Here is a 27,952-nt window from a genome sequence, read left to right as displayed (position 1 = left end):
GTTTTTGTAGGGGAACAATATGTTAAGTGGACTGGAGCAGGCTAATCTGATTGGCTTGGATGTTAAGGGGGCGGGGACGTGGGGGATTCGTTTGTTTGTTGTGAGATGGAAAATGGAAAATCGGAAATGTTGAAGGCAGTGAAATCAGGTGAGCTGTTTCTGTTCAGCTTGACAGTGTTCGAGTAAAAACAAAAATGCCACAGAGAAAAGTGTCTTATTTTATTTATAATCATAGCGAAAAAGAAAAAAATCCCTTGAATACCGGTAGAGCTACTTGATCATGTTTGTGCTAACGAGCCTGCTAGCCGGCTAAACAAAAAACAAACAAACACTGTTGTATAATTTTAATGAAAAAAGCGCGCAAACTTTTAGTATTCATAGACTATTGAGTTACATATACAGCTGACGTTTCAAGCGTTTTGATCTAAATTATTTTGTTTAGTAAATCATCTCTGTATGTGTGTTTTACTTTCCCTGTATTATACATTGACTTACATTATAGATAAACGATGCAGCACAGGGGTGTCTAAACATTGTCGCGCGAAGGGCCAAAACTTAATTTGGCCAAAAATAATGTTCTCGCCATCATGATCTGTGACGGTTGTTTTGTTTAATATCAACGGCAAATATTGCATACTTTCAAAGCAGTGGATCATTATTCCTCTTAGCATAAGTCGCTGCATGTCACATCTATAAAATCTCCATTAACTTAAAAACAACATATTGTTCTGCAATGGGCAGTTCTCAGATTCCCACCTGACTAACTTGTGTAAACATTGGGTAAGAATAGTTTTTTTTATAATATTTATGTACAGGTAGTTGTCGACAGTGTACAGTACTGTGAAATGATGCCGGAAGCTGGTAAAAAAAAATAACGTACGCCGCGGCTAGCGATTGTGGTCGTAATGGTCGTAAGTTGCATAGGTTGTAAGTCGACGACTACCTGTATATATAATAATTGTACCTCTTTCTCATTGTTATATTCTTCTACATTCTCATTTCATTTCTCTGATTTGCATGCTGTAACATTTACATTTCCCTTTGCGAATAATAGTTAAATCTATTAATAGACTAATCTATCTACTGGTTAATTTATTTTAGTAATTCTATACAAAAGGTGAAACTTGTATATTATATAGATTCATCACACACAGACTGATGTATTTCAAGTGTTTATTTGTTTTTATTTTGATGATTTTGGCTTACAGCTAATAAAAACGTTCAATATTAGAGACTCTTGGTGTCACACTCTAATCAGCTCATTAAATCCAAACACTTGCAAAGGTTTCCTGAGTCTTTAAATCATGCCTCAGTCTGGTTCAGGCTACACAATCATGGGAGAAGACTGCTGACTTGACACTTGTCCAAAAGAGGATCATTGACACCCTGCACATGGAGGGTAAGACACAAAAGGTCATCGCTAAAGAAGCTGCTGTTCACAGAGTGCTGGATCCAAGCACATTAATTGAAAGTTGAATGGAAGGAAACAATGTGGTAGAAAAAGGTGAAACGCAGCCCATTCAAGAATTTGGGGAGATTTACAAAGAGTGGACTGCAGCTGGAGTCAGTGCTTCAAGAGCCACCATGCACAGACGTGTACATGGACTACAACTCACGCATTCCTTGTGTCAAGCCACTGCTGAACCAGAGACAATGTCAGAGGTGTCTTACCTGGGCAAAGGACAAAAAGACCTCATCTTTTCAGATGAAGAAGTCATCTTTTCAGATGAAAGGAAAGAAAATGTAGCATTTCATTTGGAATTTAAGGTTCCAGAGTCAAGAAGAGGAGAGGAGAGGCACAGAATCCAAATTGGTCAACGTCCAGTGTAAAGTTTGCACAGTCAGTGGCGGTTTGGGGAGTCATGTCATCTGCTGGTGTTGGTCCACTGTGTTTTATCAAGTCCAAGGTCAGCACAGCTGTCTACCAGGATGTTTTAGGGCAATTCATGTTTCCCTCTGCTAACCAGCCTTATGGAGATGCTGATTTAATTTTCCAGCAGGATTTGGCACCTGCGCACACTGCCAAAATCACCAAACGTTGGTTAAATGACCATAGTGTTGGTGTGCTTAACTGGCCGGCAAACTCACCAGACCTGAATAAGAAACAAGAGACCAAGAAATGCAGATGAGCTGAAGGCCACTGTCAAAGAAACCTGGGCTTCCACACCACCTCAGCAGTGCCACAGACTGATCACCTCCATGCCACGCCAAATTCAGTCAGTAATACAGCAAATTGGCAAGTATTGAGTACATGTACTGTAAATGTATATCATTTTTGGAAGGCCAACAATTCACAAAAAATGATGTATTTTTTTGAGTGAATTGGTAAGTTTTTGTTAATTGTGAGCCAAAATTATAAAAATTTTAAGAAATAAACACTTGAAATATATCAGTCTGTGTGTGATGAATCTATATAATATACGAGTTTCACTTTTTGTAATAAATTACTAAAATAAATTAACTTTTTAATGATATTTAAATTGATTGAGATTGAGCACATCCATACATTCATATGAGTTCGTATCAGAATATGTAGAGACTAGCGCGCCACAGATCTGGTCGCTTTCGCCGAATGCCCTCCCTTAGATGCCTTAAACATATGTGTTAAACTCAAGGCCCGCGGGCCACATCTGGCCCGATGTATAATTATATCTGGCCCACAAGATCATTTTATACAGATCTATTGTTATTGTTATTTAATGGCCCGGCGATATGAAGTGCTGATAACACACAAACTACAGATCCCATAATGCAGCTCTTCAGCTGCCTTGTCGAATGCTAGGCGACCTGGGAACATTCCCGCATCAATTAAGTCAAGATTCTATTGATGTATACAACCCTATTGTAAAGTTATTGCGAAGCCCCTCACAATGGTGAAAAGTTGATTCTGAAAACAGAGCCTTTCAAAACCGATGGGATTCTGAGTAGATGTTTACTGACACTGCCGGTAAACCCATGTGGAGTTAATGTGGTTGTAATTAAGGAATTAAATCTAAGACGCACCACGAGACAAAACATCAGGAGAAGCTGAAAAAACCTGAATGCAGAGCAGAAGATACAGAAAGTAGAAGAGTTAAAGAAGAATCTGACATTTCAGCAGACGTTTTTCACCAGAGCAAAATCACAAAGTGAAGCTGGTGTGAAAGCAGAAGAGATCAGAGTCAAATCAGCCGGTTATTTACCGGGGGAAAGTTTCTGAAGAGCTGCATGATGAAGGTGTGCGATGTCTTGTGTTCGACAGGAGATATTTTTATGGGCGCTTTGCGTTTTGGCCCCCTGTGCAATTGAGTTTGACACCCCTGCCTCAAAACCTGGCAGTAGAGATCGCTATTGAATAATATTTAATGATCTTTAAGTGTCTCATGACTCGATGTGTACACATTGAGCTCCTCACAGCTATAGACACTGATTCCTTCCTCTTGGTTTTTGGGAGATTTATACTACGCAGAGGCACCCCCTCAGAATTGCAGCCAGAAACTTTAATGACACCTGTTACCCATCTCATTAATCTACCAGAGCTAGCTGATGAGGATGACCTCAAGATCAAACCAATATGCCATGCATATTTGGGGGTGGCAGTGTAGGAAAGTATTCCCATTCAGTTGTATTTCCACGATTCACCACTAGAGGCAGACATACAGTTTAACACTCATGATAAGTTACCTCTGACATCACAGTGCACCGTTCTCCATGCCAGAACACTGACCAGCAGTCGTCATTCGGCATCACGCAACCTACTGAACAGCAGGTAGCAACTGACAGAAAAAATTACACACAATCAATTTTAAACCGAGTAAAGTTTAAGTGTTCTGAATCCTGTACTCTGTTTTTACTGACACGCTGGGGCCAGTACAATCTTTTGATCAGAGTACACCAGATAATGAAATCCCTTACAATTGGTTCTTTGAGCTAGATAGGAAACCTTCCTAACATTTGGTCCTGCTTCACATAATGCAATCCTAGACTGTTCATATCAAACACCAAAAATATTCTCTCTAGTTTTTGTGGACATTTTTATTTAGATGTCTATGACATGTCAGGCATTAGACGTCGACCGATATTTTTCTCAGGCTGATGCTGATATTTAGAAATCAGGGCAGCCAAGTGCCGAAATATGATGCAGATGTTTGACGAATTTCTTTTTAATTGTTTTAATTAATAAGACGTGATACAGAAAATTGCTTAAGTTAAACATTTATTGAACAACACAAACCTCTACAATCAGTCCACTTGTTACCAGGTTTTTGTACCCGTGCCACAGCTGGTTACAGGCTCACTAACAAAACAATTAACCAATAAAATATATACGCAAGATTAAGAACGAATTATAAGAATTTAAAGCCCGGGACACTCAAAGCTGACGGTCGGCAGTCGGTGAATGTCGGTGGGGTTTTGTAAATATAAATTGCTTTATATATTTACAGTTCTAGCTTTTCCGGTTTCACTGTTTGTATGCTAAATACAGACTATTGCTGGTAAGAGAGAGTTATGGTCTCTCGCGCAAATGCAAAATGTACACTTGCGGTTTGGTGAGTCAGATGCACCTGCCTAGTAATCTGCATAATTTGCAGCACAGTGGGTTGATTAAAAAAATCTGCCAGATTATTCGGCCGGCCTCTAACAGGCATTTTCTCACTTTGCATTATTTTGGTTAAAACAGGAGTAAGAGAGAGTACATGTGTGTGAATGAGAGGGAGGGCACTGGACTGGTGCGGTTGCAGGGAGATGAGGTGGAGAAGGTGGAGGAGTTCAGGTACCTGGGGTCAACAGTGCAAAGTAATGGATAGTGTGTTAGAGAAGTGAAGAAAAGTGTGCAGGCAGGGTGGAGTGGGTGGAGAAGAGTGACAGGAGTGATTAGTTATAGAAGAGTATCTGCAAGAGTGTAAGGGAAAGTGTATAGGAATGTGGTGAGACCTGTGGTGTATGGTGGAGACAGGAGGTGGAGCTGGAGGTAGCAGACCTGAAGATGTTGAGATTTTTGTTGGGAGCGATGAGGTTGAAAAGGATTAGAAATTATTTTATTAAAGGGACAGCACATGTAACAAATTTTGGAGACAAAGTGAGGGGGGAGTGATTGAGATGCTTTGGCAGAGGAGGGACATGGGGTATATCGGTAGAAGAATGCTTAGGATGGAGCAACCAGGAAGGATTAAATGAGAAAAAGAAAAGGAGGAGTTTTGTAGATGTGGTGAGGGAAAACATGCAGGTAGTTGATTTGATAGAGGCAGATGTACCCTGGCAGGAGCAGCTGTAAAAAGACGAAGGACAAAACATGTTTGCTATTTTGTATGACATGTACATACACACTATGTTTGGCCAGTTTGATCAAGTAGGCCAAATCATTAGCATGTAATGATGTGGTAGCTGTAATATTTCAGGAAAGCTTGCTGAGTTGTCAATAGCATTTTGAGATCTTGATTGCATACTTAATTCACATTGAATACTTTGTGTGCTTTAGAGACTTGGAAGAGTTAACGTCTGACTTGTCACTGAGTAATGGCTCCACCAGGCAAGCGTGCCCCTCGCAGAGAGGAGTTTGTGCTCGAGCTCACTTGTGAATGGAGCTCTTGCCAGGAGACCTTTGGTGGGATGGAGGAGTTCTGTCAGCACGTGGAAGTGCATTACCAAGACCTCACTGCAGAGAGCGAAGACCCAGATATACCAGGTATGTGCTACATACAGTGGCAGTCAAAAGTTTGTAAACACCTTTTGTGGGTTTTCAGAGACACGTGCATGTACCTTGTTTATATGTAACTAGGTAATTTAACAGTATGAAGATTGATCAAACAAATATGTACAGGTTTTCAACTTAACATTCAGTTCAAATATCTTGCTGTGTCAATATCAATTACCACAGTCCAGATGGAATTGCATGGCATTGAAGTATGGAATTTTAGCAAAGATGGTTGGGTAATTTTGTTTACCAACCTTCTCCAACCTTCCCTGCTCTAAAACAACCGCAATCAAATGAGCTTCCACATTGAGACAGTCTGGTAACTTCTCTTCTTTCCTCAGCTTTTTTTTAGGTCTTCTGTTAAAGCCAAAAATGTCAAATTTGAGCTCATCTGTCCACAGAACTTTCTTTCAGTCATTCAATGCCCAATTCGTGTAGGTTTGTGCCCGTTGCCTACTGTAATATGTTGCATATGATGAAAAGATTAAATCATGTGTCTCAAAACAATAAAAGACTGTGTTTCTAAACTTTCGATAAGATCTGTATATATTACCGTAATTTCCAGATTATTAAGCGCACCCAAATATAAGCCGCACTTGCTGAATTTGACAAAGATTTTTATTTTGAACATAAATATGCCGCAGGTGTCTACACTGAAACTAATGAACTTTACACAGGCTTTAACGAAAGACAGTGACTGTTACACGGCTTGTATCTAAACAGTAGCCTACCAAGAAAGTCATTGTTCACTGTCTTCCTCCTTCCTTTCACAACTATTTCTCTCGAGAGTTTATCTTTTGGCATCGTCGTGCGTTTAAAAATCCCCATCGATGAAGTTTTTCTCCCGATGCCGTGCAGCTCAGAACACAGGTGAAGTGCGTTTTTTCATGCCCGGTTGTTTTCAGCGTGACGAATGATTTGCATTTCCTGTAGACAGTGCGAGTGAGAGGCAGGTCAAACGTCAGAGGAACCTCATCCATATTTATGTCAAAGTGGGAGCGCATCTGATTTGATATAAAGAATTTCATTGGTTCACCTGAACTCGTTCGGCAATTTCATTGGTCTAATGTTATGGGGCTCAGTTTTTTGTCTTGAAGTTTGTGAAACCGGGAAAAACCCAGGAAAAATCCATAAATTAGCCGCTTCGTTGTTTAAGCCGCGGCGTTCAAAGCGTGGGAAAAAAGTAGCGGCTTATAGTCCGGGAAATACGGTATATTAAGAACCGTGTGTTCTTTTAAACTGCATTTACTTGAATAAGTCATATTAAGTCTTAATTTCGTATTTGTTAGAAATGCATGTGGAAAAACCTTTTGAAAAGTTAATTTATTCTTGTCTTGTTTTTTTTTTCTTTTTTCTTTCATATTATAAATCTTGCTTTGAGCCCCAGAGCAAATTTCCATTTTTAATGCACGACAGGCTGCGTTCACGAGAACGTACTGATTGTGCCCACAACTCATGTTAGAGAAGCATTTAGGGATACAGGTGATCCTTGATGGCTTTCAAAATTTGCAAGATTACAATAAAATCCAGTTTGCATTACTGAAATGCAAACACATTACAGTGGTTACGAACGCCCCGGCATACGTATAATTCAGGTTACGAATCGCAGTTCATCAAAATTTTTGCCCCTGGTTACGAACAAAATATCGGGATACGAACGTCGCTCACCAAAAAATCGCAGGCAAGTTGGTTGTTTTTGCTCTATCCACGCAGCTCGTCACATCAGTTAGCGTCCTGTGTCCCTAGCGAGAGCATCGTGTTACTTATCCGCTTGAACTTTTCCCGGCAGCAGCGTAACAACTCGTTAGTTGATGCTCGTGGAATGATGAGATGGACAACATTAGCCGATGCATAACCACTTTACTTGTTTTTATGAAGATAGATTAGCAGGGTTACAGTCTTTTCCAAGTACAATACCCATAATGAATTTCACTCTGGACTTCAATACCAACTGATAGTAGCCTTAAAGAAACAGCTCTCATTTTCCTCTAATGCAACAATTGTCTCAGCGTTCGTGTTAATAACACTGTCTTTAATATTCTATAATATAATATATAATAATATATAATAATATAATATAATAAGATTCTCCTTCCAAACAATAACTCTCCTCCTCCCCTTCTCTGACGTCGTCTCCTGCAGCGAGTCTTCTCAAAGGAAAGTACCGGTAAAGATCTTTTCCTCTTTTGTATGTTTTTATGTGGTATGATTTTAATATAACATGTTAAAAGTAAATAATATTAGTGAATATTGGCTTTATTTTTATTTAAGTAATATTTTGGTTGTCCAGAGCAATTACGAAGTTTCTGTTCATTATTATGGGGAAATTTGTATCGGGATACGAACTTTTCAGGTTACGAATAAAGTACCGGAACGAATTAAATTCGTAACCCGAGGTTCCACTGTATTTTACTTGCTGTTTAATGTAGGTTGGCAGTCTGACAACCATGACCTCAAACTACTGGCGAGACCTGTTAGGGCAGCAGCACAGTGCTAGTAAATTTTTCAAATATTTATGTTGTTTGCTTTTAGATTTAGAGCACAGCGCATTATCACAGCAGCATCCTTGCTCACTCATTCCATCATGTTACACACTGCATTGTCACATTAGTTTCTCTTCCACAAGTTTCTTTCTTTCTTTCATTTTTTTACTATCTATCAGCATCCAAAATATATCATACAGTGGCGTTTAGGTTTCAGTGACAATGTCAAGGCTTACTTGTGTTTAGCTCACATGAGACAAAGTGATTGAAATGTTTTTTTTTTTTTCTTTTTTTTTTCAGAAGAGGTGCACAGCTGCCTGTGGCAGGACTGCGGCTTCTGCTCGGTGGAGTGTGATGGAGAGTTATTAAGACACATGCTCTTTCACTGCTACCACACTAAGCTAAAGCAATGGGGTTTAGCTATGCTTAAGGCTCACCCCAAAACCGGTGACTGTTCAGTGGGTCTTCAGAACCGCAACATTGTGCCTGAGGTCCAGGAGAGTTTCCTCTGCCTGTGGGAGCATTGTGAGGTCAGCGAGATCTATTGTTGAAAAAATAACGTATTATTTGTCGCACTTGTGATTAGCACAGGCAAGAATTGAAACACATTTTAAACTACACACTTTCAAAGCAAACGAGAAAGGATATTTATTTTTATGAAAGAATGAGGTGTTCTCGAAATAAATAATATTTATTATTAAATATATTCACCTTTTAAATGTTATTCATTCCAAATCAGTTATATATCCTTTAGCTTTTGCATATGAAAATTTACAAATTTTAACAACTTCATTTATAAAGTTGGTCGACAACACATGCTTTTGGGTAAACAGTTATTGATTACCATAAGGGCTGCCTTTTGACTTTTGGTATACATTTTTTTAAAAGTAAAATTGCAAATTGTTGCATGTGATAGTCAAATATACGTCACATGTGCAAAGAACAGGGATTAAGGGTGAAAGAATTGCTTTAATGCCAGTACATACCATTCTTCAATGGGTTAATTGCATGCTGTCTTTTTGATTTTCAAAGATGACCATGGATAACCCGGAGTGGTTCTACAGGCACGTTGAGATGCATGCACATTGCCTAGAAGCCAATAAAGAGAACGTACTGTTTTGTGGCTGGAAAGGTAAACTGTTAAATTATTTACATGTTGTCATAAAATCTGAGAGTCATATAAACATGGTTCAAAGTAAAAAAAAAATAAAATAAAAAAAAGTTAAAAATTACACACAGAGGTTTCACTGCTGTCACACCAGAGCAGTAATCCGAGGTTACGCAGGGACAGATGCACTATACCTAGAGATTTGAAGAGGGATGAAGACCAGACAATTCCTTTTATCTTCTCAAATGCTCCTTTTTTGTTTTGTTTTTTTTGGAGTCTGTGCCCACTGCAAATGTGAGATTCCTGTTCTTGGCTGACAGGAGTAAAACCTGGTGTGGTCTTTTACTGTTGTCTGGCTCAATGTTTAAAAAAAAAAGTGTGTTTTGTGGGTTTTTTTTCTGTTCACCATGTTTATATAAAGTAGTTTTTTGAGTTACCATGTTTGAGTTAATTTCTGTCACATCATCAAAGAGATATTTCCGCCCGCAGGATTGCCAATCAGTGAACGATGTGTTTTGTTTTCCTATCTATTCAGAATAGAATAACTGTCTAGAAATGGTTTAGTGTAAAAACCTCTGGATATCTCTGGAAATCCCTGAAACTCAAACTTATATATTGGAAAGTGACATTGAAATTATGTTGGGAAATATTTGGGAAAAAACCTGAAATATCAAACTGGAATCAGTATTTAATCCCTGTGCTGGGGAAGCTTTCAGTTTACAGTGATGAAAGACATTTCTCCATCAAGGAGACTATTATCTTACCATTTGCATAGACCTGTGAATTTATAAAAGTTGGCCACATTTCTAAATTAAAAGAAAAACATTGTTGAAGGGTTTTTAGTTAAAAGCCGCACCTCAAGACTCAGCAAGAACAAGAAGGAGACTTGTGGAAAAAAAAGACACCGGTAGACCAACTATCACTTTGACGTAGCTACAGAGTTTGTAGACTGGGAGGGGAGTAATGGTGCACCAGGCAATCATTTCAAGAGCACTACAAAACATTTGTAAGGTTAGAAAAAATAGCTTAAAATGTACCCTCTGTACAAACGGGAGCAAATCTGGCAAGTAGAATAAGTCTGGACTGTTGCATCACCTGACTTTTTTATATGTGGTTCACCCCCAAACTGTTACTTTGAAGCACAATTATGCCTTTAGATGCAGTAGCACTTCATTGTTCCTTATTTGAACTAGCAGGAACAGGATTGACCTGTTCTATGAAGATATAGTTTACATGAGTTGAATTGGAAGGTCTTGAGTGGACTGCTATAGAACTTTGACCTAAACCCTAATGAAAACCTTTGAGATGAATTGAAACACTGACTGCACCTCAGGCCTCTTCAGTCTACATCAAAAGCTGACTTTACTAACACTCTTGTGGCTGAACATATGAATTCTATGGGCAGGTGTCCACAAATGTTTGTGTTCGTTTAGTGTACGTATCCCAGACTTATTGCAGAAAAGGTGGCTCAACCAAGTATTAACGTTTGGGGTTGAATACTTCTTCAAGTTATTTAATTTTTTTATTTTTTATAAAAAATTATTCCCAACATAAATTCAGCATCACCTATTTATTTTTAAAAAGATTTTATGAAATATCAACCAAAATGAAATTTCATTGTGCCCTGTGTAATATTGTAAGAGAACTGTTCAGGGGCTGAATGCTTTTGCTATGTACTGTAGATATTTTAGTTGTCACCTTTTTGTTTCAGGACTTTTGCAAGTTATTATAAAAAAAAAAACATAAATAATGCATTTTATAACATATGCTTTACAAGTAAGCAAGTAGTAACAAATATTACTACTTTTCTGATGACTCAGTAATGATATGTAAAGGTTTTAACAATAGTAGGCGATCAGTTAATTAATACGTATATTTGTGCTGTTGTGACAGTTGTTTGTTTGTTTGTTTGTTTTTTTTAGATTGTGAAGCTTCATTTAAGGGCCGGTTTAAACTACGGGAGCACATGCGCAGTCACACTCAAGAGAAGCTGGTGGCGTGTCCTACCTGCGGGGGAATGTTTGCCAACAACACCAAATTCTTCGACCATATCCGAAGACAGACTTCTATAGAGGGTAAGCGATGCAACGGGATGTAATATGTGTAAGGTAGCAACATAAACGGTCCCAGCATTCAATTTACATGGATTTAATTGTATCAGAAATTCATTTATGCATATTTGTTTAACAATGAATTCATTGCCAATGTGCTCACAGACAAATAACCCAGCCATTAGGGAGGCACAAGCCAGTGCATTCTTAGTGCCGGTCCCAAGCCCGGGTAAATGGGGAGGGTTGCGTTAGGAAGGGCATCCAGCGTAAAACACGTGCCAAATCAAATATGCGGATCACAAATGAGAATTTCATACCGGATCGGTCGAGGCCCGGGTTAACAACGACCGCCACAGGTATCGTTAATGACAGGGTACCGGTGGAAATTGGGCTACTGTTGGCCGAAGGAGGAGAAGGAGAGGAGGAAGACGTCTACAGAGACGGCAGGGAAAGGAGCAGTGTAGGAGAGTGGAGGTTCGGGTTGGTACTTTAAATGTTGGTACTATGACGGGTAAAGGGAGAGAGATAGCTGATATGATGGAGAGGAGAAAGGTAGATATGTTGTGTGTTCAGGAGACCAAGTGGAAAGGGAGTAAGGCCAGGAACATTGGAGGTGGGTTTAAACTGTTTTATCATGGTGTGGATGGAAAGAGAAATGGTGTAGGGGTGATTCTGAAGGAAGAGTACAGTAAGAGTGTAGTGGAGGTGAAGAGAGTTTCTGATAGGGTGATGATCGTGAAGGTGGAAGTTGAAGGGATGATGATAAATGTCATCAGTGCCTATGCTCCACAAGTTGGCTGTGAGATGGAGGAGAAGGAAAGATTCTGGAGTGAATTAGATGAAGTGGTAGATGGTGTACCTAGGAAAGAACGGTTGGTGATTGGGGCGGACTTTAATGGGCATGTGGGTGAAGGGAACAGAGGTGATGAGGAGGTGATGGGTAGGTATGGTTTTAAGGAGAGGAATGTGGAAGGGCAGATGGTGGTAGATTTTGCTAAAAGGATGGAAATGGCAGTGGTGAACACTTATTTTAAAAGAAGGAGGATCATAGGGTGACGATAAGAGTGGAGGAAGGTGCACACAGGTGGACTATGTGCTATGCAGGAGATGCAACCTGAAGGAGATTGGCGACTGTAAGGTGTTGGCAGGGGACAGTGTAGCTAGACAGCATGGGATGGTGGTCTGTAGGATGGTTTTGGAGGCGAGGATGAAGAGGAGGAGAGTGAGGACTGAAAGAAGAATAAGATGGTGGAAACTGAAGGAGGAAGAGTGTAGTGTGAGGTTCAGGGAAGAGGTCAGAGAGAGGCTCAGTGGTGTTAAGGAGGTGTTGGATGATTGGGCAACTACTGCAGGAGTGATGAGGGAGGCAGCTAGAAAAGTACTTGGTGTGACATCTGGAAATAGAAAGGAAGACAAGGAGACGTGGTGGTGGAATGAGGAAGTGCAGGAGAGCATAAGGAGAAAGAGGTTGGCAAAACAGAAGTGGGATAGACAGAGTGATGAGAAAAGTAGGCAGGAGTACAAGGAGATGCGGCAGCAGGTTAAGAGGATGTGGCGAAAGCCAAGGAAAAGGCATATGAGGAGCTGTATGAGAGGTTGGACACTAAGGAAGGAGAAAAGGATTTGCACCGATTGGCCAGGCAGAGGGACCGAGCTGGAAAGGATGTACTGCAAGTTAGAGCAGTAAAGGATGGAGAGGAAATGTGTTGACTAGTGAGGAGAGTGTGTTGAGAAGGTGGAGGGAGTATTTTGAGCAGCTGATGAATGAGGAAAATCAGAGAGAGAGAAGGTTGGATGATGTGGAGATGGTGAAGCAGGATGTAGATAAGATTAGTAAGGAGGAAGTGAGAGCAGCGATTAAGAGGATGAAGAGTGGAAAGTCGGTTGGACCAGATGACATACCGGTGGAAGCGTGGAGATGTTTAGGAGAGATGGCAGTGGGGTTTTGACCAGATTGTTTAACAGGATTTTGGAAGGTGAGAAGATGCCTGAGGAATGGAGAAAGAGTGTGCTGGTACCGATCTTTAAGCATAAAGGAGATGTGCAGACCTGCAGTAACTACAGGGGTATTAAGTTGATCAGTCACACCATGAAGTTATGGGAAAGAGTAGTGGAAGCCAGGCTGAGAGAAGAGGTGACCATCTGTGAGCAACAGTATGGTTTCATGCCGAGGAAGAGCACCACAGATGCCATATTTGCTTTGAGAATGTTGATGGAGAAGTATAGAGAAGGACAGAAGGAATTGCATTGTGTATTTGTGGATTTAGAGAAGGCGACGACAGGGTGCCAAGAGAGGAGTTGTGGTACTGTATGAGGAAGTCAGGTGTGTCGGAGAAGTATGTAAGGGTGGTGCAGGACATGTATGAGGACAGTGTGACGGCAGTGAAGTGTGCAGCAGGTACGACAGACTGGTTTAGAGTGAAGGTTGGACTGCATCAAGGATCGGCCCTGAGCCCTTTCCTGTTTGCAGTGGTGATGGACAGGTTGACGGACGAGGTCAGACAGGAGTCTCCCTGGACTATGATGTTTGCGGATGATATTGTGATTTGTTGTGAGAGTAGGGAGCAGGTTGAGAAGAGCCTGGAGAGGTGGAGATATGCACTGGAGAGAAGGGGAATGAAACTCAGTAGGAGTAAGACAGAGTACATGTGTGTGAATGAGAGGGAGGGCAGTGGAGTGGTGCGGTTGCAGGAGAAGAGCTTCAGAAGGTGGAGGAATTCAGGTACCTGGGTTCAACAGTGCAAAGTAATGGAGAGTGTGTTAGAGAAGTGAAGAAAAGAGTGCAGGCAGGGTGGAGTGGGTGGAGAAGAGTGACAGGAGTGATTTGTGATAGTAGGGTATCTGCAAAATTGAAAGGGAAAGTTTATAGGACTGTGGTGAGACCTGCGATGTTGTATGGTTTAGAGACAGTGGCATTGAGTAAAAGACAGGAGGTGGAGCTGGAGGTAGCAGAGCTAAAGATGTTGAGGTTTTCGTTGGGAGTGACGAGGATGGATAAGATTAGAAATGAGTTTATTAGAGGGACAGCGCATGTAGGATGTTTTGGTGACAAGGTGAGGGAGGCGAGATTGAGATGGTTTGGACATGTGCAGAGGAGGGACATAAATTATATTGGTAGAAGAATGCTGAGGATGGAGCCACCAGGTAGGAGGAAAAGAGGAAGGCCAAAAAGGAGGTTCATGGATGTGGTGAGGGAAGACATAAAGGTAGTTGGTGTAAAAGAGGCAGATGTAGAGGACAGGGTGGTATGGAGACGGATGATCCGCTGTGGCGACCCCTAATGGGAGCAGCCGAAAGAAGAAGAAGAAGAAGTGCTCACAGACAAATAATTTGTTTGGTGATGGTAGAATATTAAAAAGTAGAAAGAAAGTTTTATACACAGTCAGGATAGCATGTACATTTTACAGATCGTATATACAGTATGGGGAAGTGGGAAGTGGAACATTGTTTTGTGAAAAGTTTAGAAACACCTATTCTTTTATTATTTTTGAGCCACATGCAGGATTTATATGGACCAAAAAAAGTCAAGAGCACATTGAGTGGAAGTGATTGAGTGAAAGAAAGTTCTGTGGATAGATGAGTCCACATTTGACATTTTGGCTCTAACAATAGAACTTATATAAGATGTAGAACAGAAGATGTTAGCAGACTTTTTGACAGCCACAGTCAAAACATTAATAGTTTGGCATTGTTTCGGAGAAGGGATGCTCTGGGATGAACGGGGATCACCAAGTCAGAAAGAAATACCCAACTAAGCAAGAAAACATTGGGCAGGTTTATGGGGCCTGGCAAAGTATTTAAGCTGAATGTATGTAGAAACATGGAATTGATATGGAAATGTTTTCCCCCTCTGTATCTCTCATCTTTATTCTTGGTACACTGGTCTCTGTGTAGGACAACGGTTTCAGTGCTCTCATTGCTCAAAGCGTTTTGCAACTGAAAGGCTGCTGAGAGACCACATGAGGAATCATGGTATGTTCTGTCTACTGTTCATAGAATTAGAAATTTTAAATTAGAGACTGAAATGAATTTAAAATGTTCATTATTGATCCTGGAATTATTGGCACCCATGGTAATGGGTTGAAATTGTGTTTGTGGTTAATTAGCTTAAATTTACATTGACACAAATCAAGCACATCAAGTAATAAAACAAAAAAACTATATATATTTTTTCCCCTCTCAACAAAACGTTGAAAAAACATTATTGGCATCCCTGCATTTAGCAATGTGAAAGCATTTTTCAACCATATATTCATACTTCATATTCACACAAGGAACACTTGTTTTTCTTTTTAGAACAAACTAAATATTTTCTTTAATTGTTGAGTTAAATGTGATTGTGTTTATTTTAGAAATGCAAGAATCTTTTTGCTCATTTTGGGAAGGGTGCCAATAATTCAATAAATGTTCATTTTATTTTTTTATCTTTATTAGAATCATCTTAATCTTTATTAAATAAGTTTTCCCCCAAGATTTACAAGACCTAACTCCTGAAACTTTTTTTCTAAACAGTAAACCATTATAAGTGTCCGCTGTGTGACATGACATGCCCCTCACCATCTTCTCTGAGGAACCATATCAAATTTCGCCACAGCAACGAGAAACCCTACAGCTGTGACTATTGCGTGTACAGGTAACAAATTGGTTGTGTCTGGTCTATAAACATAGGACATCGTGCTTTCAATAACATGGTGGGTTAGGGCTCTGCTGGGTTAAAAAAATCTAATAATAGTTGATAGATTCATTGTGGTTCCATTTCATTCCTTGTATATAAAAAACTGAGCATGGCATTGAAAATCTCAGAGGCTGATACTTAACCATGTCAAATCATAGACTCTGCAGTTTGTTCTGAATGTCTGGCAAGGTATAATTTACTGTCTGCATATAGCGCTATAGGGCAAAAAGTCTGTGGAGACATTACACCTATATAAACCTTAATTATTTTATAAAGGATTTGAGATTTTTTGACCATTTAGCCAAAAGACCATTTGTGAGATCAGAAACTGATATCTGATATGTGGATTCCTTGCTCTAATTCGACATTCTAGTATATGGTTTTAAACCAGATGTGCGCATTGGGTTCGCACTAAAGTTTTTGGTAGAAACCACAGTGTTCTAAAGAAATAAAGCATTATGTTTGCATAGAAAACCTTTTTGTATTCTCTGATGATAACAAGGGAACTATTAGGGATTGCCAGGCCCTAAGTATTGTCATCACAAAAGCAAAATTAATCTACCAGATTTACAGATTAGTGAAGCATGATTTATCAGTCTGGAGATCACCACTCCAGTTGATGCTTGGCATAGATCATAGTGACCTATTTCTTGTAGCTCCTGATAGACCGTTCTTGTTCAGTTTGGAACTCTACAGAATTTACATTTAAGGCATTCAGCAGACACCCTTATCCAGAGATGTACAAAAGTGCTTTGAAGTCTCTATCAGTGAATAAATCAATACTGCTTCACTAGGTTCCCATCAGCCTACAAGGATAAATTATAGCACACTTTTTTTTAGCACACTTTTTTTAGCTCTAGTTTTTTAGGAAGAGGTAGGTTTTCACTCATTGTTTGAAGATGTTCGGACATCTAGGAAAAGTTAATTCCACCACCTCAGCGCCAGAACAAAAAAAGTCTTGATGTATACCTACCTCTTACCCTGAGAGATAGTGGGACCAGTCGAGCAGTGCTAGAAGAAGAGTGATGCAACACAGGAAAGTTGTTTTATTTATTTATTTTATTTTTTGTATGTGCTATGAACTTCAGCACTCAGCAGCCTCACTTTGTTTTTCTGTGTGGCCTGTCACTTTGTGACTGATAATAGCACTTACAATTGATCGGGGCAGGCCTAGTAGGGCAAACATGCCATGAGCTGACCTGTGGTATCCTATGAAGTCACTGAGCTCTTTGGTATGACCAATTCTACTCCCGGTGGCAATATATGTAAAACATGTGCATGGCATGTGCCTCTGGTAGCAACGAGTGTGTCTGAAACACCTACATTACTGTGGTCATATCATGCTCATTTGTGTGCTTCTTGTGTGTGTGTTTTTTTTTTTTAGCTGTAAGAACCTGATAGATTTGCGAAAGCATCTGGAAACGCATAGCAGTGAACCGGCCTATCACTGTGACTTTGCTGACTGTGACTATTCAACCCGCTCCCTGCACTCCATCAAAAACCATTACAAACGTGTACACGAGGTGAGCCAAGCAGAAAACTACTAGAACATAGAAATTGAGATATTTAGATAAATGTAGACACTAGGCCTTTTGAGAACAACACTATGGAACTATCTAGATGTAGAGACAGAAGGGATTTAGCTGTTTACTGTTAATCTGTTAGTCATCAGTTTTACAGTTTTATCAAGCTATGCTTGATAAACTTAATAACATGTAGCAGTAAAAGACATGTTTAACCTCTTTTGGTTTGTTTAATCATTTGGTAGATATATCTAATAATGACTGGTTTGTCTATGTGCATGTAAACACACTTGGGAAATCTGTTGTGTTGCGATGTTTAGGGAGATTATACTCCCCGCTATAAGTGCCACGTATGTGAGCAGTGTTTCACCAGAGGGAATAATCTCACCGCACACCTACGTAAGAAACACCAGTTCAAATGGCCTTCAGGGCATCCCAGGTTCAGGTATAAATACTGCTATTCCATTACTTTTTTTAATTTAAAATTCTTTCAGTATATCAAGACGAATCTCTGTGTGTATGTCTGCGCTCTCTATTTGTCTGTATTCTAGATATAAAGAGCATGAGGACGGATTTATGAGGCTACAGTTGATCCGCTACGAGAGTGTAGAGTTGACTGAGCAGCTGATGCGAGAGCGACAGGGAGGAGGAGACAGCAGCGAATCTGCTCCACAGACACCAGGCTTACATTCTGAGGAAGAGTCCGAGAAAACTGCGCTCCCTGTGAATGCAGAAGAGAACACCAGTGTGAACACAAGTGAAGATAGAGAAGGAGACTGGAGAGCACAAGAAGATCACGAGAATGTGCTTCTGGACCTCACAAGTGGTGCTTCTTCCTCAGAGGTGGATTCGAACATGGGGGAGTCTGTGATGCGACGGTTACAAGACACCGCTCAGAAGCTAGGCATGGAGGTGGTCTAATCCCCTTGGTCCTAAATGAAGTGAAATTAGATAATTAATCATTTAAAAAGAAGGACTCAGTCAGGAGTATCAGGTACATTGCTTACCGCTTATGCACTAATAGAACAAAATGACTAAAGTAAATTTCTTTGAGTGTGTATTGCGTGAGAGTTGAGTGTGTGTGAGTGAGGGAGAGATTCATCACTGAGCAAGCTTACATTTTGCCTTTGTTTTTAGCTCAAACCAGAGCCGGATTCTGGACCATGTTCAGCAAACTACACTGCAGGTTTTGGTTTGATAATCAGTGTGTAGTTTGTAAAGTCTTTCTTGACCTGTTTTAGTCAGGGTTTTTTTTTTCTTCTTCAACAGATCACCCCTTTAATTAAAAATATACTACTGATAAATTCCAACAGTGCTCCTCCAGCAAACAGTGCAGTACAGAAATAAGTAATTGCTAATTTGAATCTAGAGCTTTCTCTGCTTCCGGTTATCTGATATGTGCTATGTGTACCTTTTTGGTGCTACCCATACTGTGGCATCAAGTTCAATCAGACATATTGGCAGACATGTTTAGTTATGGGATTGCTCGCATGGCTTTGTAAATAATAACATTTCTGCTCGTTTACATTCAATTCATTCATTTTGATAGAGAAAAAATATATGTAAATGGATTTGGGCTTTAAAATAATGTTACACACAAAAAAAAGCACTAATTTCTTCTTAGACGGGAATTTTCTAATTTATGCCAATACTAATTTAGATTGTTGGGTTATTTTTTTTATATATATAGCTAAAAAGAAACAAAATGGTAGCTGCAAAAAATCATCAGGAAGTTTTCCCAATTTATTTCAGAACCAGAGCATTAGAATAGATGACATCCCACCCAGGTCGCTGAAGTGTACTGCAGTGGTAAATAAATAAAATAAAATCAATAATGTGTAGCAGGACAAAAAAATCAATAAATCTGCTTTCCTGTTTTTCGCATTTGCATATCAAAACAAAATAAGAACACATGATACTGATTTGTTTGTGTTTTGCTGTGTGGAAAAGAATAATGTATGTGGAATCAAAACCCTATATTGTTTATTTATTATTGTAAAGGTTTCACACTTATTTTATGCTATAGTCATTTTCAAACATTCATATTGTTGAATAATTGGCTGCTAATATTTGTTTCCCGTAAATATGATTTTTGTTATTGTATGTTTCATATTGAGATGTTATGTAAAACTTGCATTTGACATTTAATTTCATATAAAAAAGAATAAGAACTTCCCCTTTGGTTTGTTTATATAACCATGGCCTCGCCCAATCTAAATGTTCACAACTATATTCTGAATGTCAAGTTATCTTCTTTTAACCCATGGCATTCTCATATGGGTCGATTCAGTAATATTTTATACAGTAGAGCGCTTATGGAAACGCTACATGCTTCACTTTACAGCAGATTTTGAGAATCGTCTACATTTGTAGCTTTTCATTTGAAACAAATACCTTTAATAGCTTCTAGAGGATACTGGTTCAATGTGATTTGTAATAAATCACAATGATTAGTCAATCAAGTGTGTTTTCTGGCTGCTAATGCATTAGCGATTAAATAATGCACTACTTTAAACAGAATTTAGAGCAAATAGACAGCACGTGTCAAGAAAACCTGTAATGATAAGATGCTTTTTAATAGGATGAAATGTAAAGTGTACACACATGCATGTTTTTTGTGTTTTTTTTTTTTTTTTTTTTTTTTAGGAAAGTTGGAAGCAAGGTTCATAGCATCTTGGGAAACATTTTTGAGACGGCTAAATCTTACATTCTTCATTGACACACTATTAAAAAATGGAGCTGCCAAAATTTTAATAAAATGTTTACTTATAGATTTTTTTAATTACCATTTTATCCAGTATATTTGACAAAGTACTATTTTGTTAAGACAATCTTTATTACAAACAAATCAACGTGGCCCACTAACATCCAACCAATCAGGCCAAAACTATATCTCTATTTTTCTGTCTAAACGCTGTTAGATGTCGGTTCAGAAAATATACACTACACTTGTTTGCGACTGGACTAAATCTGTTTAGGAATTAGCGGTTTAAATTAGGGCTGAAGCTATCGATTATTTTAGTAATTGAGTATTCCACTGATTCCATAGATTAATCGAGTAATCGGATAAGATGTACCTTCATTAAGAAGCAATATTAAATATACAAGAGAAAAATAAGAGGGTAAAAAGTAATTTGTGTCTATTTTTAGAACAAATTATATTTTTATTGCTTACAAATTGCATGCAAGAATATCTGTGAAAACTACACCCATTAAGTAAATTTTCAATTGCCATTAGACATCAAAATGCAAATATATAAATACATAAATCACAACTATAAATATCTCTTAAAATGACTTTAAAAAGGGTAAATGCACTGTACTGTGTTTTCTTTGTTTTAGTTTAAAATGATCCCAAACTTTGGAAACATCCTGTTGTGTTTTTTGCCCTGAATCTTTTCTTCGCTTCAAGTTTGCCAAATTTTTTTCTCACAATTCCAAATTTATTTCTCGAAATTCTGACTCATAAAACAATTTTTAATTGTGAGAAATAGTCAGAATTGCGAGAAATAAAGCAAAACTTTTTTTTTCTTCTTTCATTTAAGTGGTGGAAACTGGCTTCCATCGTATTTACCTGTCCAGAGCGCTCGAGTTTAGCCGGTGGTGCGTCATTCACAATGGTACGTGGGGAAACACAGTGTAGTTAAATGGACTAAAAAAAAATCTAATAATTTGCATCGATGAATTTTTGTATTTGAATTGCTCGAGTTACTCGAGGAATCGTTTCAGTCTAGCATCAGTTTATTTCACTGATTATATATTTAATGAACATATTAAGGCACAGAAGACTGTTCAGATTCTTTTCTCTTGCTAAGATGTAAGATTTGACCTTTCCATGTATTTGAGAAGGCTCATTTATTTCTGAAATCAATGTGCAGGAAACATAGCAGTTGAGATTTAAAATATTTTCGGAGAAAAAAGTGCTAAGAAAATAAAGAAAGAAATAAGGTTTGGAAAACACTTGGAAATCTTTGTAAGATCGTGTGGCAGATAATCCGTCCTCTCCTGAAAGACACACTGCTGACTAATACTCATCAGTAGAGGTTGTGTAGCTTGATATTACAGGAATCTTTTTATATTTAGTTGATTATACAGAATACAATGCAGTTATTATATACTATTTTCTAACTTGAGTAGTTTTTCCTGTGCCGTTTGATAAAAAAGCTCACAGAGCTTAGTGTTGCTTAATTGGCTATAGTCATGCTTTAGTTCTTACTCTGCAGGTTCCAGAGTGGGTAGAATCCATTAGCTCACAGCACCCTAAGCTCCTTTCTGATCAATATATTACCACATTTGGGAACAGATTGACAGGAATGAAGGATTAGCTATCTGGATGGCAGAGAGTGGTGGAAAGGAAACGTTGATTAAATTTGGATAAAAAGGGATAGTCTTGCAAAGTCTTGTTGCAAAGGCAACTCATTCAAGGTTTTTTTTTTTTCTTTTTTTATTTGTCAATGATATCATATGTGCAGACATTCAGAGGAATCGAAATACTGTTTCTCTTCTCTCTCAACAAGTGTTTACATCAGGGGTCTCCAACTGAAATTGGCTGGGGGCCATTGCTGTGATTGACATCTCATTGGTGGGCCACTGTAACATTTAAGCAAAACAAGAAAGAGCAATATTTCTGGAAAAATTTAAACAGCTGTGTGTGTATATGTGTATGTGTATGTATATATATACATACTGCAGTTGACATTTTTCCAGAAATATTTTACACCAGGAAGACGAGAGAAAAAATAACGCCACTCCCCCACGTGGGCTCGTTTTTTTTCACTCGTCTTCCTGGTACTTCTTTTACTGTTCTCTGTGTTTGGTCGAGTAATGGTGCTTAGGATTATATTCCTTTAGAATTGAGACTTTTTCTTTGCATATCAGACAGGTAGCATTTCCATTAAACTTCACAAAAATATACTGCAACTCCAATATTTTTGGTTTGGAAAGAGACATTTTTTGTTTTCTATCGCAGCCAAACAACAATAAAAAAAAAATGGCCCCAAACCAGCTCTCCTCTTATCAAATCTGCCGCATGCGGGGGGCTTTTTTCACAGTTTTTTAATTTTGTTTTTTTAAATTTGATTTTTTTTAAGTAGAATCGTGTTTTTGTTTTAATATAATATGAAGGGGTAATTTAGGAATTAAGCAAATAAAAATTTTTTAAAAATGTTTTTTATATTTTTGTGAGCCGGATTATATTTGTATTTTTTACATCAGGGAGGAAGGGGGGCCTGCGAGCGGGTAGTTTGAGACCACTGGTTTACATTGTCAGTGCAGTATAGAAAGTTTGTATAAGTTGTATTCATTGTATAAGTTGTATTATAAGTATTGTATTCACACTGTTTTAATCAGGAGACCTGGAGCTTTTTTTTTACTTTTATTGTTTCTGGGGTCAGTGTTTGGGATGTCCACTTTAATTCCAGCTGTGGAAGTGAATGTGGAATAACATCAACAGGGATGACATCAATAGAAGAAACCAAGGAAGTGGTAAGATGCTTTATGTTAGGGTGGTGTTTGTATTCAAACAAACTGGCATCTCATTTAGCACCCAACATTTTTAAGGATCTTTTAACATTTTCTTTGATGGCAGTGTAAATGTCTGAGTGTTTTTAATGTACAGTATATAAATATGGACCAGGATTGCAGAAGGATGAGCTGACACAAATATACTGGTCCAGGACAGCACTTTTTGCTCTGGAAGATGTAAGAAACAGCACAGGGAGATCAAGAAGGACAGCTGTGGAGATTCAAGTTGCTGCTGGCTGGGCTACAAGTCTGTCTGCAGGGGTATATACTATATGTATATAGTGTGTGTGTGTGTGTGTGTGTGTGTGTGTGTGTGTGTGTGTGTGTGTGTGTGTGTGTGTGTGTGTGTGTGTGTGTGTGTGTGTGTGTGTGTGTGTGTGTGTGTGTGTGTGTGTGTGTGTGTGTGTGTGTGTGTGTATTATATATATGCTGTTTATATCATTTTATCAATGAATATGACGGAAAGTAAATGAACAGAAGACAAATCCAAATCAGTATTTTGTTTGACCAGCCTTTGTCTGCAAAACAGCCTCAGTTCTTTTAAGTCACTTGCACACAGTTTTTAAAGAAACTCAGCAGTTCGATTGTTCCAAATATCTTGGAGTACTACACACATCTATATAGGCTTCCTCAAATCCTTTGGTCTCTTCATGTAGACTTGATGACGTTGAGATCAGGATTCTGGGAGCCAAACCTTCACTCCCAGGACTCCTTGTTCTTCTCTACACTGAAGATAGGTCTTAATGGCATCTCCATTCTCCAAATGGATTTGCAGAAATGCAGCTCAAACCTTGCTAGAAACTGCCACCATGCTTCATGCTGCTTGCAGACACTCATTATTGTACTCATAATTCATCTGAGAACTTGTTGCTTGCTACAGCCAAATATTTCAAATTTTGACTCATCAGTCCAGAGCAATTGCTGCCATTTTTCTGCACCCCAATTCCTAGGTTTTCATGCATAGTCGAGTCACTTAGACTTGTTTCCATGTCAGAGGTATGGCTTTTTGGCCACAGATCTTCCATAATGAAAAGATCTGGCCAGACATTTCCAGAGAGTACATGGGTGTATCTTGGTCCCAATGGTTAGCACCAGTTTTTGTTAATGGCACTGCTTTATATCTTCCAATGTCAAAGGGCACGATGTGTTTTTCATTTGCTGCATTAGGTTTCTTTGGCTGACCACTACAGTACATCCCTTTTCTTTGTAATTCTTCAAAATAACTTGGACAGCACATCTTGAAACCCCAGTCTGCTTTGAAATCTTTGCCAGGTGCCAAATCCTGCTGGAAAATTAAATCAGCATCTTTAAAAACCTGGTCAGTAGAAGGAAGCTTGAAGCGCTCTAAAATGTCTTGGTAAATGGGTCCAGTGACTTTTTAGTTTTTAAAAAACCCCCACAGTGGTCCAACACCAGCAGATGACACTGCACCAAGTGTTTGGATACAGCACTCTGTGAACAGCCAGCTTCTTTGGCAATGAATGTTTGTGGATTACCCTTCTTGTGAAGGAGGTCAATGATTGTCTTCTGGACAACTGTCAGATCAGCCATCTTCCCCATGATTGTATAGCCTAGTGAACCAACCTGAATGAAGCCATTTTGAAGCTTTGCATGTGTTTTGAGTTGATTAGCTTTTTTGAGATAGTGAATTGGTGTTTTTTTGTTAAATGAGTCAAAATCATCCCAATTTAAATAATCAAAGACTTAAACTACTTCAGTCTGTGTGCATTTAATTGATTAAATACATAAGTTTCACAATTTGAGTTAAATTACTGAAATAGATCAACTTTTTCACAACTAATTTATTGAGATGCACCTGTATATAATATTACATCAATTGAAGTCATTATCATGATTTCACCTTTAAAAACTGCATATGTACATTTCCCAGGTTCTATCGTTTCTAGTTCACTGCAGCAAATTAAAAGATGTCCAAATGATATCTAACATAACATTTTTTAGGGAAGCTGTACTTTATATTTTTGACAGTACAATAAATCTGGTCAAGATTTACAAGATATTTGTTTTAGGATTTATTTTATTTATATATACTTTTTTTTTTTTTTTTTTTTTAAACTTAAAATGTACAGTCCATGCTGAGATGTGAAACTGTTTGTGAAGTTGTTCCACCACTTTTCATTAAAAAACAATCCAATCCACAGCACATGCATATTTATAACAAAGGTTTCAGGGTTCGTTGGTGGGAAGATAAAGCATGTTAATGTTTTTTTATTGCGAATGCAATTTGCCTCACATGCAGCAGAGGCACCAAAATGGCAAATTACATCTTTAATTAGTGCAATCAGATGTGGTGGATTAGTGCTGGCAGTGTGATACATTTCCAGATGCTGATGATGCAGATGCAGGTGATTTGCTCTGTGCTATAGTTTGAGATACTGCTTTTGTGCCAGACATCCACTGTATACACTCCAGATACCTTTTTTTTAGGTCAAATATACCAACATTTTCTTATTTTTGTAAACAGGGGATGTAGCTAACCTTAACCTGAGATACCCTAAATAGCACATATCCAGCCTCAAACACATTGAGTCAGCTCCACCATTTCATAGACATCACTCAGTTAGGAGAAGCTGCAACAGCTTTAACTCCACCCCAATGGGCTTTTGGTTTTGGCCCAAGAGAACCAAAAAACTCCAGAACCAATGCTTGTATGCTTGCTCGGCTGCATGAATAATATTAACATTAAAACATGCACGCTATACCCATGAGTCCCAGAGTCAGTAATTTTTAATGGAATTAATACATTTTTTCATATGTCTTGTCTTTCCTTGTTTCTGTCTTGTGTCCTCTTGTGGTGCATGCTAGTGAACTGTGGTTTGCCAGATGTTCATTTTAACAGGGTGGTGTATGGGAATGACTGGTGGGTGGGCTCGATGGTGCGTCATGTGTGCAGACCGGGATTTATGCTGGTTGGAGAACCAATGCGGACTTGTCAATCAAATGGAAAATGGACTGCTAAGCCATCATGCCTCAGTGAGTATGTCTCTCACCAGACATTCACAATTCACATACAGAACAATCCTGCATTATCCTCTCAATCCATAGAGACAATTCCTCTATTTTTTTTCCTATGATAATTATTTTCATAATAAGCCTGTGTGTGTATATGTGACAGGTGTGTGTCATAGGGAACGGTAGAAATCGGTACGAGAGATATTGATGAAGCTGGCACCTCCTCCTGCCCATCAAAAGACACAATGTCCATCAAGCATGATTGTACTTTCATGGACGAGTGCAGAATCAAATAGTCAGGCTGGAAACACTGGTTTACACACTGCACCCACTGCAAGTGTGAATACTTCTTTCTTTGTGGTCAGACTCTTACTAATTTATAGATCGATTGATAGATTGATTAGATCACCAATAATAATTTATCGAATAAAGTTGTCTTTCAGTGCAGTTATTTCTTGATTTTGTTTTTCAGCTTCAGCAGGATAGACTTTCTTTTGTCCCTTCACTTTAATTTTGACTTCATCCTGTCACTGAAAAATGCAATACATCGACACAGTAGGGAAAAAGGCACTCGTTCAAAAGATTAGAATATTAGATTCAATCTGTAAAGGAGGTTCTTTCCAATGTGCAATGAATACACAACAAACATGTCCCTGAAAGAACGGGATTTATTCACCAAAAGGGCTTCATGAATGCAAACTATATTTGCATTTACAGTACAGGTAAACACGGAGACATTTAAAGATTCTATGACATTAAACACTTACATAAAACAGAAGAAAATTCTCATAAAAAGTGGTATGCAAATCCAGCACTAAACTGCTTTAAAAACTTATTTACTGTTTTTTAGTCTTTGGGCCACATAGTCCACCTGAATGGCACCAAACTGCATGTTGAGACTAAAAGCGATAGCTGCTACTATGTTTTTTTAAGGATATGCAATAATATTTTGTCAGTTTTATATCTACTTATGATGCCTATAATGCATATTAAAAATATAGTCCTTCCTTCGGCTGTCACTCTTCTGAATTCTGCCTCCATCCTCAAAAAATGCTGTACTTGCACAAAGACTATTTTTGCTATTACACTTAATACTTTACACAAACTTACTTTAACTGTAAAAACTTTTATTAAACATAAACTTTTCTCCATTGGCATTTCTCATTAGAGGCTAACTGCAATTCATTGTCTCTGTACATGTAGACTGCACAGGGCCATTAAAGCTAAATCTTTTTCATCTCATTAATTCGTTTCAGACTCAGCAGTTCAGTGCAGTTTGTGTATATACATTTTTTATACAATTTTAATGGCCTATTTTTGCTTTAATGCCTGTTTTTTTTTCTTCCTCTAATTCTCAATCTTACTGGCTTGGCTATGCTATCATGTTGAAATCTCAGTCATGGTACTTACAAAACAATTCTGTTCTATTTCCACCTTTCAATAATGTAAACTGTGTTCAGAGTTGAATCCTGTACAACACTTTATTATTATTTATTTATTTATGATCCTGGCATTTGCACCACCACCCATCCCCACACCAATTATGTCACAAACATGAAAATATTAAATTTCTCCTGATTTTCAAAAGCTTTTAATGCATTCAAAATAATAATAATAATAAAGTCTACTTCCTGTCTACTAAATGTCTACTTTCAAACATACGTACAATATAACAACATACATAGTGTACATATAAAAAAAACTCTTAAAGCCACAGCAAGGATTCCTTATACTGTTGGTTTATTTGCAAAAAATAAAAGTAAATAAAAATGATTCAATCATATCTCTAGCCCAATCTCAACTGCTAATAAACAATGCACATTTAAAATTGAATCAGAGCCTTAGTAAAGTCTGTAAGCACTTAGTAATTTTCCCCAGGGTCTATTTTCATTAGTCCTAACTCTCTAGTCCTTTATGTTGCAGTGGTAGGAGTGCTCACTAC

At 38.3% G+C, this 27,952-nt stretch overlaps 1 protein-coding gene across 5 annotated transcripts; it reads left to right on the top strand.

The window, feature by feature from the left end:
• The first annotated feature begins 70 nt into the window (after positions 1 to 70).
• Positions 71 to 27,952, top strand: LOC124379434 (histone H4 transcription factor). 5 transcript variants are annotated; one of them, XR_006924426.1, is made up of 12 exons: positions 3,723 to 3,748; positions 5,459 to 5,665; positions 8,458 to 8,687; positions 9,190 to 9,289; positions 11,188 to 11,340; positions 15,211 to 15,288; positions 15,829 to 15,949; positions 17,376 to 17,514; positions 17,835 to 17,959; positions 18,066 to 18,508; positions 25,864 to 26,031; positions 26,174 to 27,951. XR_006924426.1 is itself a non-coding variant. In XM_046839797.1 (10 exons), the coding sequence occupies exons 2-10, from the start codon at positions 5,497 to 5,499 to the stop codon at positions 18,433 to 18,435; spliced, it is 1,485 nt and encodes a 494-aa protein (XP_046695753.1). In that variant the 5' UTR covers positions 71 to 148; positions 5,459 to 5,496; the 3' UTR covers positions 18,436 to 19,679. The 5 variants fall into 5 exon arrangements, 2 of the variants coding, with proteins under 2 accessions (XP_046695753.1, XP_046695752.1); XR_006924424.1 differs by having other exon boundaries at positions 25,864 to 27,952; XR_006924425.1 differs by lacking the exons at positions 25,864 to 26,031; positions 26,174 to 27,951 and adding an exon at positions 19,267 to 19,679.

The sequence above is a fragment of the Silurus meridionalis genome, chromosome 25 (genome assembly GCF_014805685.1).
Source record: "Silurus meridionalis isolate SWU-2019-XX chromosome 25, ASM1480568v1, whole genome shotgun sequence".
Classification (NCBI taxonomy): Eukaryota; Metazoa; Chordata; class Actinopteri; order Siluriformes; family Siluridae; genus Silurus; species Silurus meridionalis.
The sequence above is the reverse complement of the archived record's forward strand: the minus strand, read 5'-3'. Positions and strand labels throughout refer to the sequence as shown.

Excerpts from the sequence above, each read along its gene's own strand:
- LOC124379434 (XM_046839797.1), top strand. The coding sequence starts at position 5,497 with ATGGCTCCACCAGGCAAGCGTGCCCCTCGCAGAGAGGAGTTTGTGCTC. Across the intron at positions 8,688-9,189 it reads GCCTGTGGGAGCATTGTGAG|ATGACCATGGATAACCCGGA; the intron begins GTCAGCGAGATC and ends TGATTTTCAAAG. Across the intron at positions 11,341-15,210 it reads AAGACAGACTTCTATAGAGG|GACAACGGTTTCAGTGCTCT; the intron begins GTAAGCGATGCA and ends GTCTCTGTGTAG.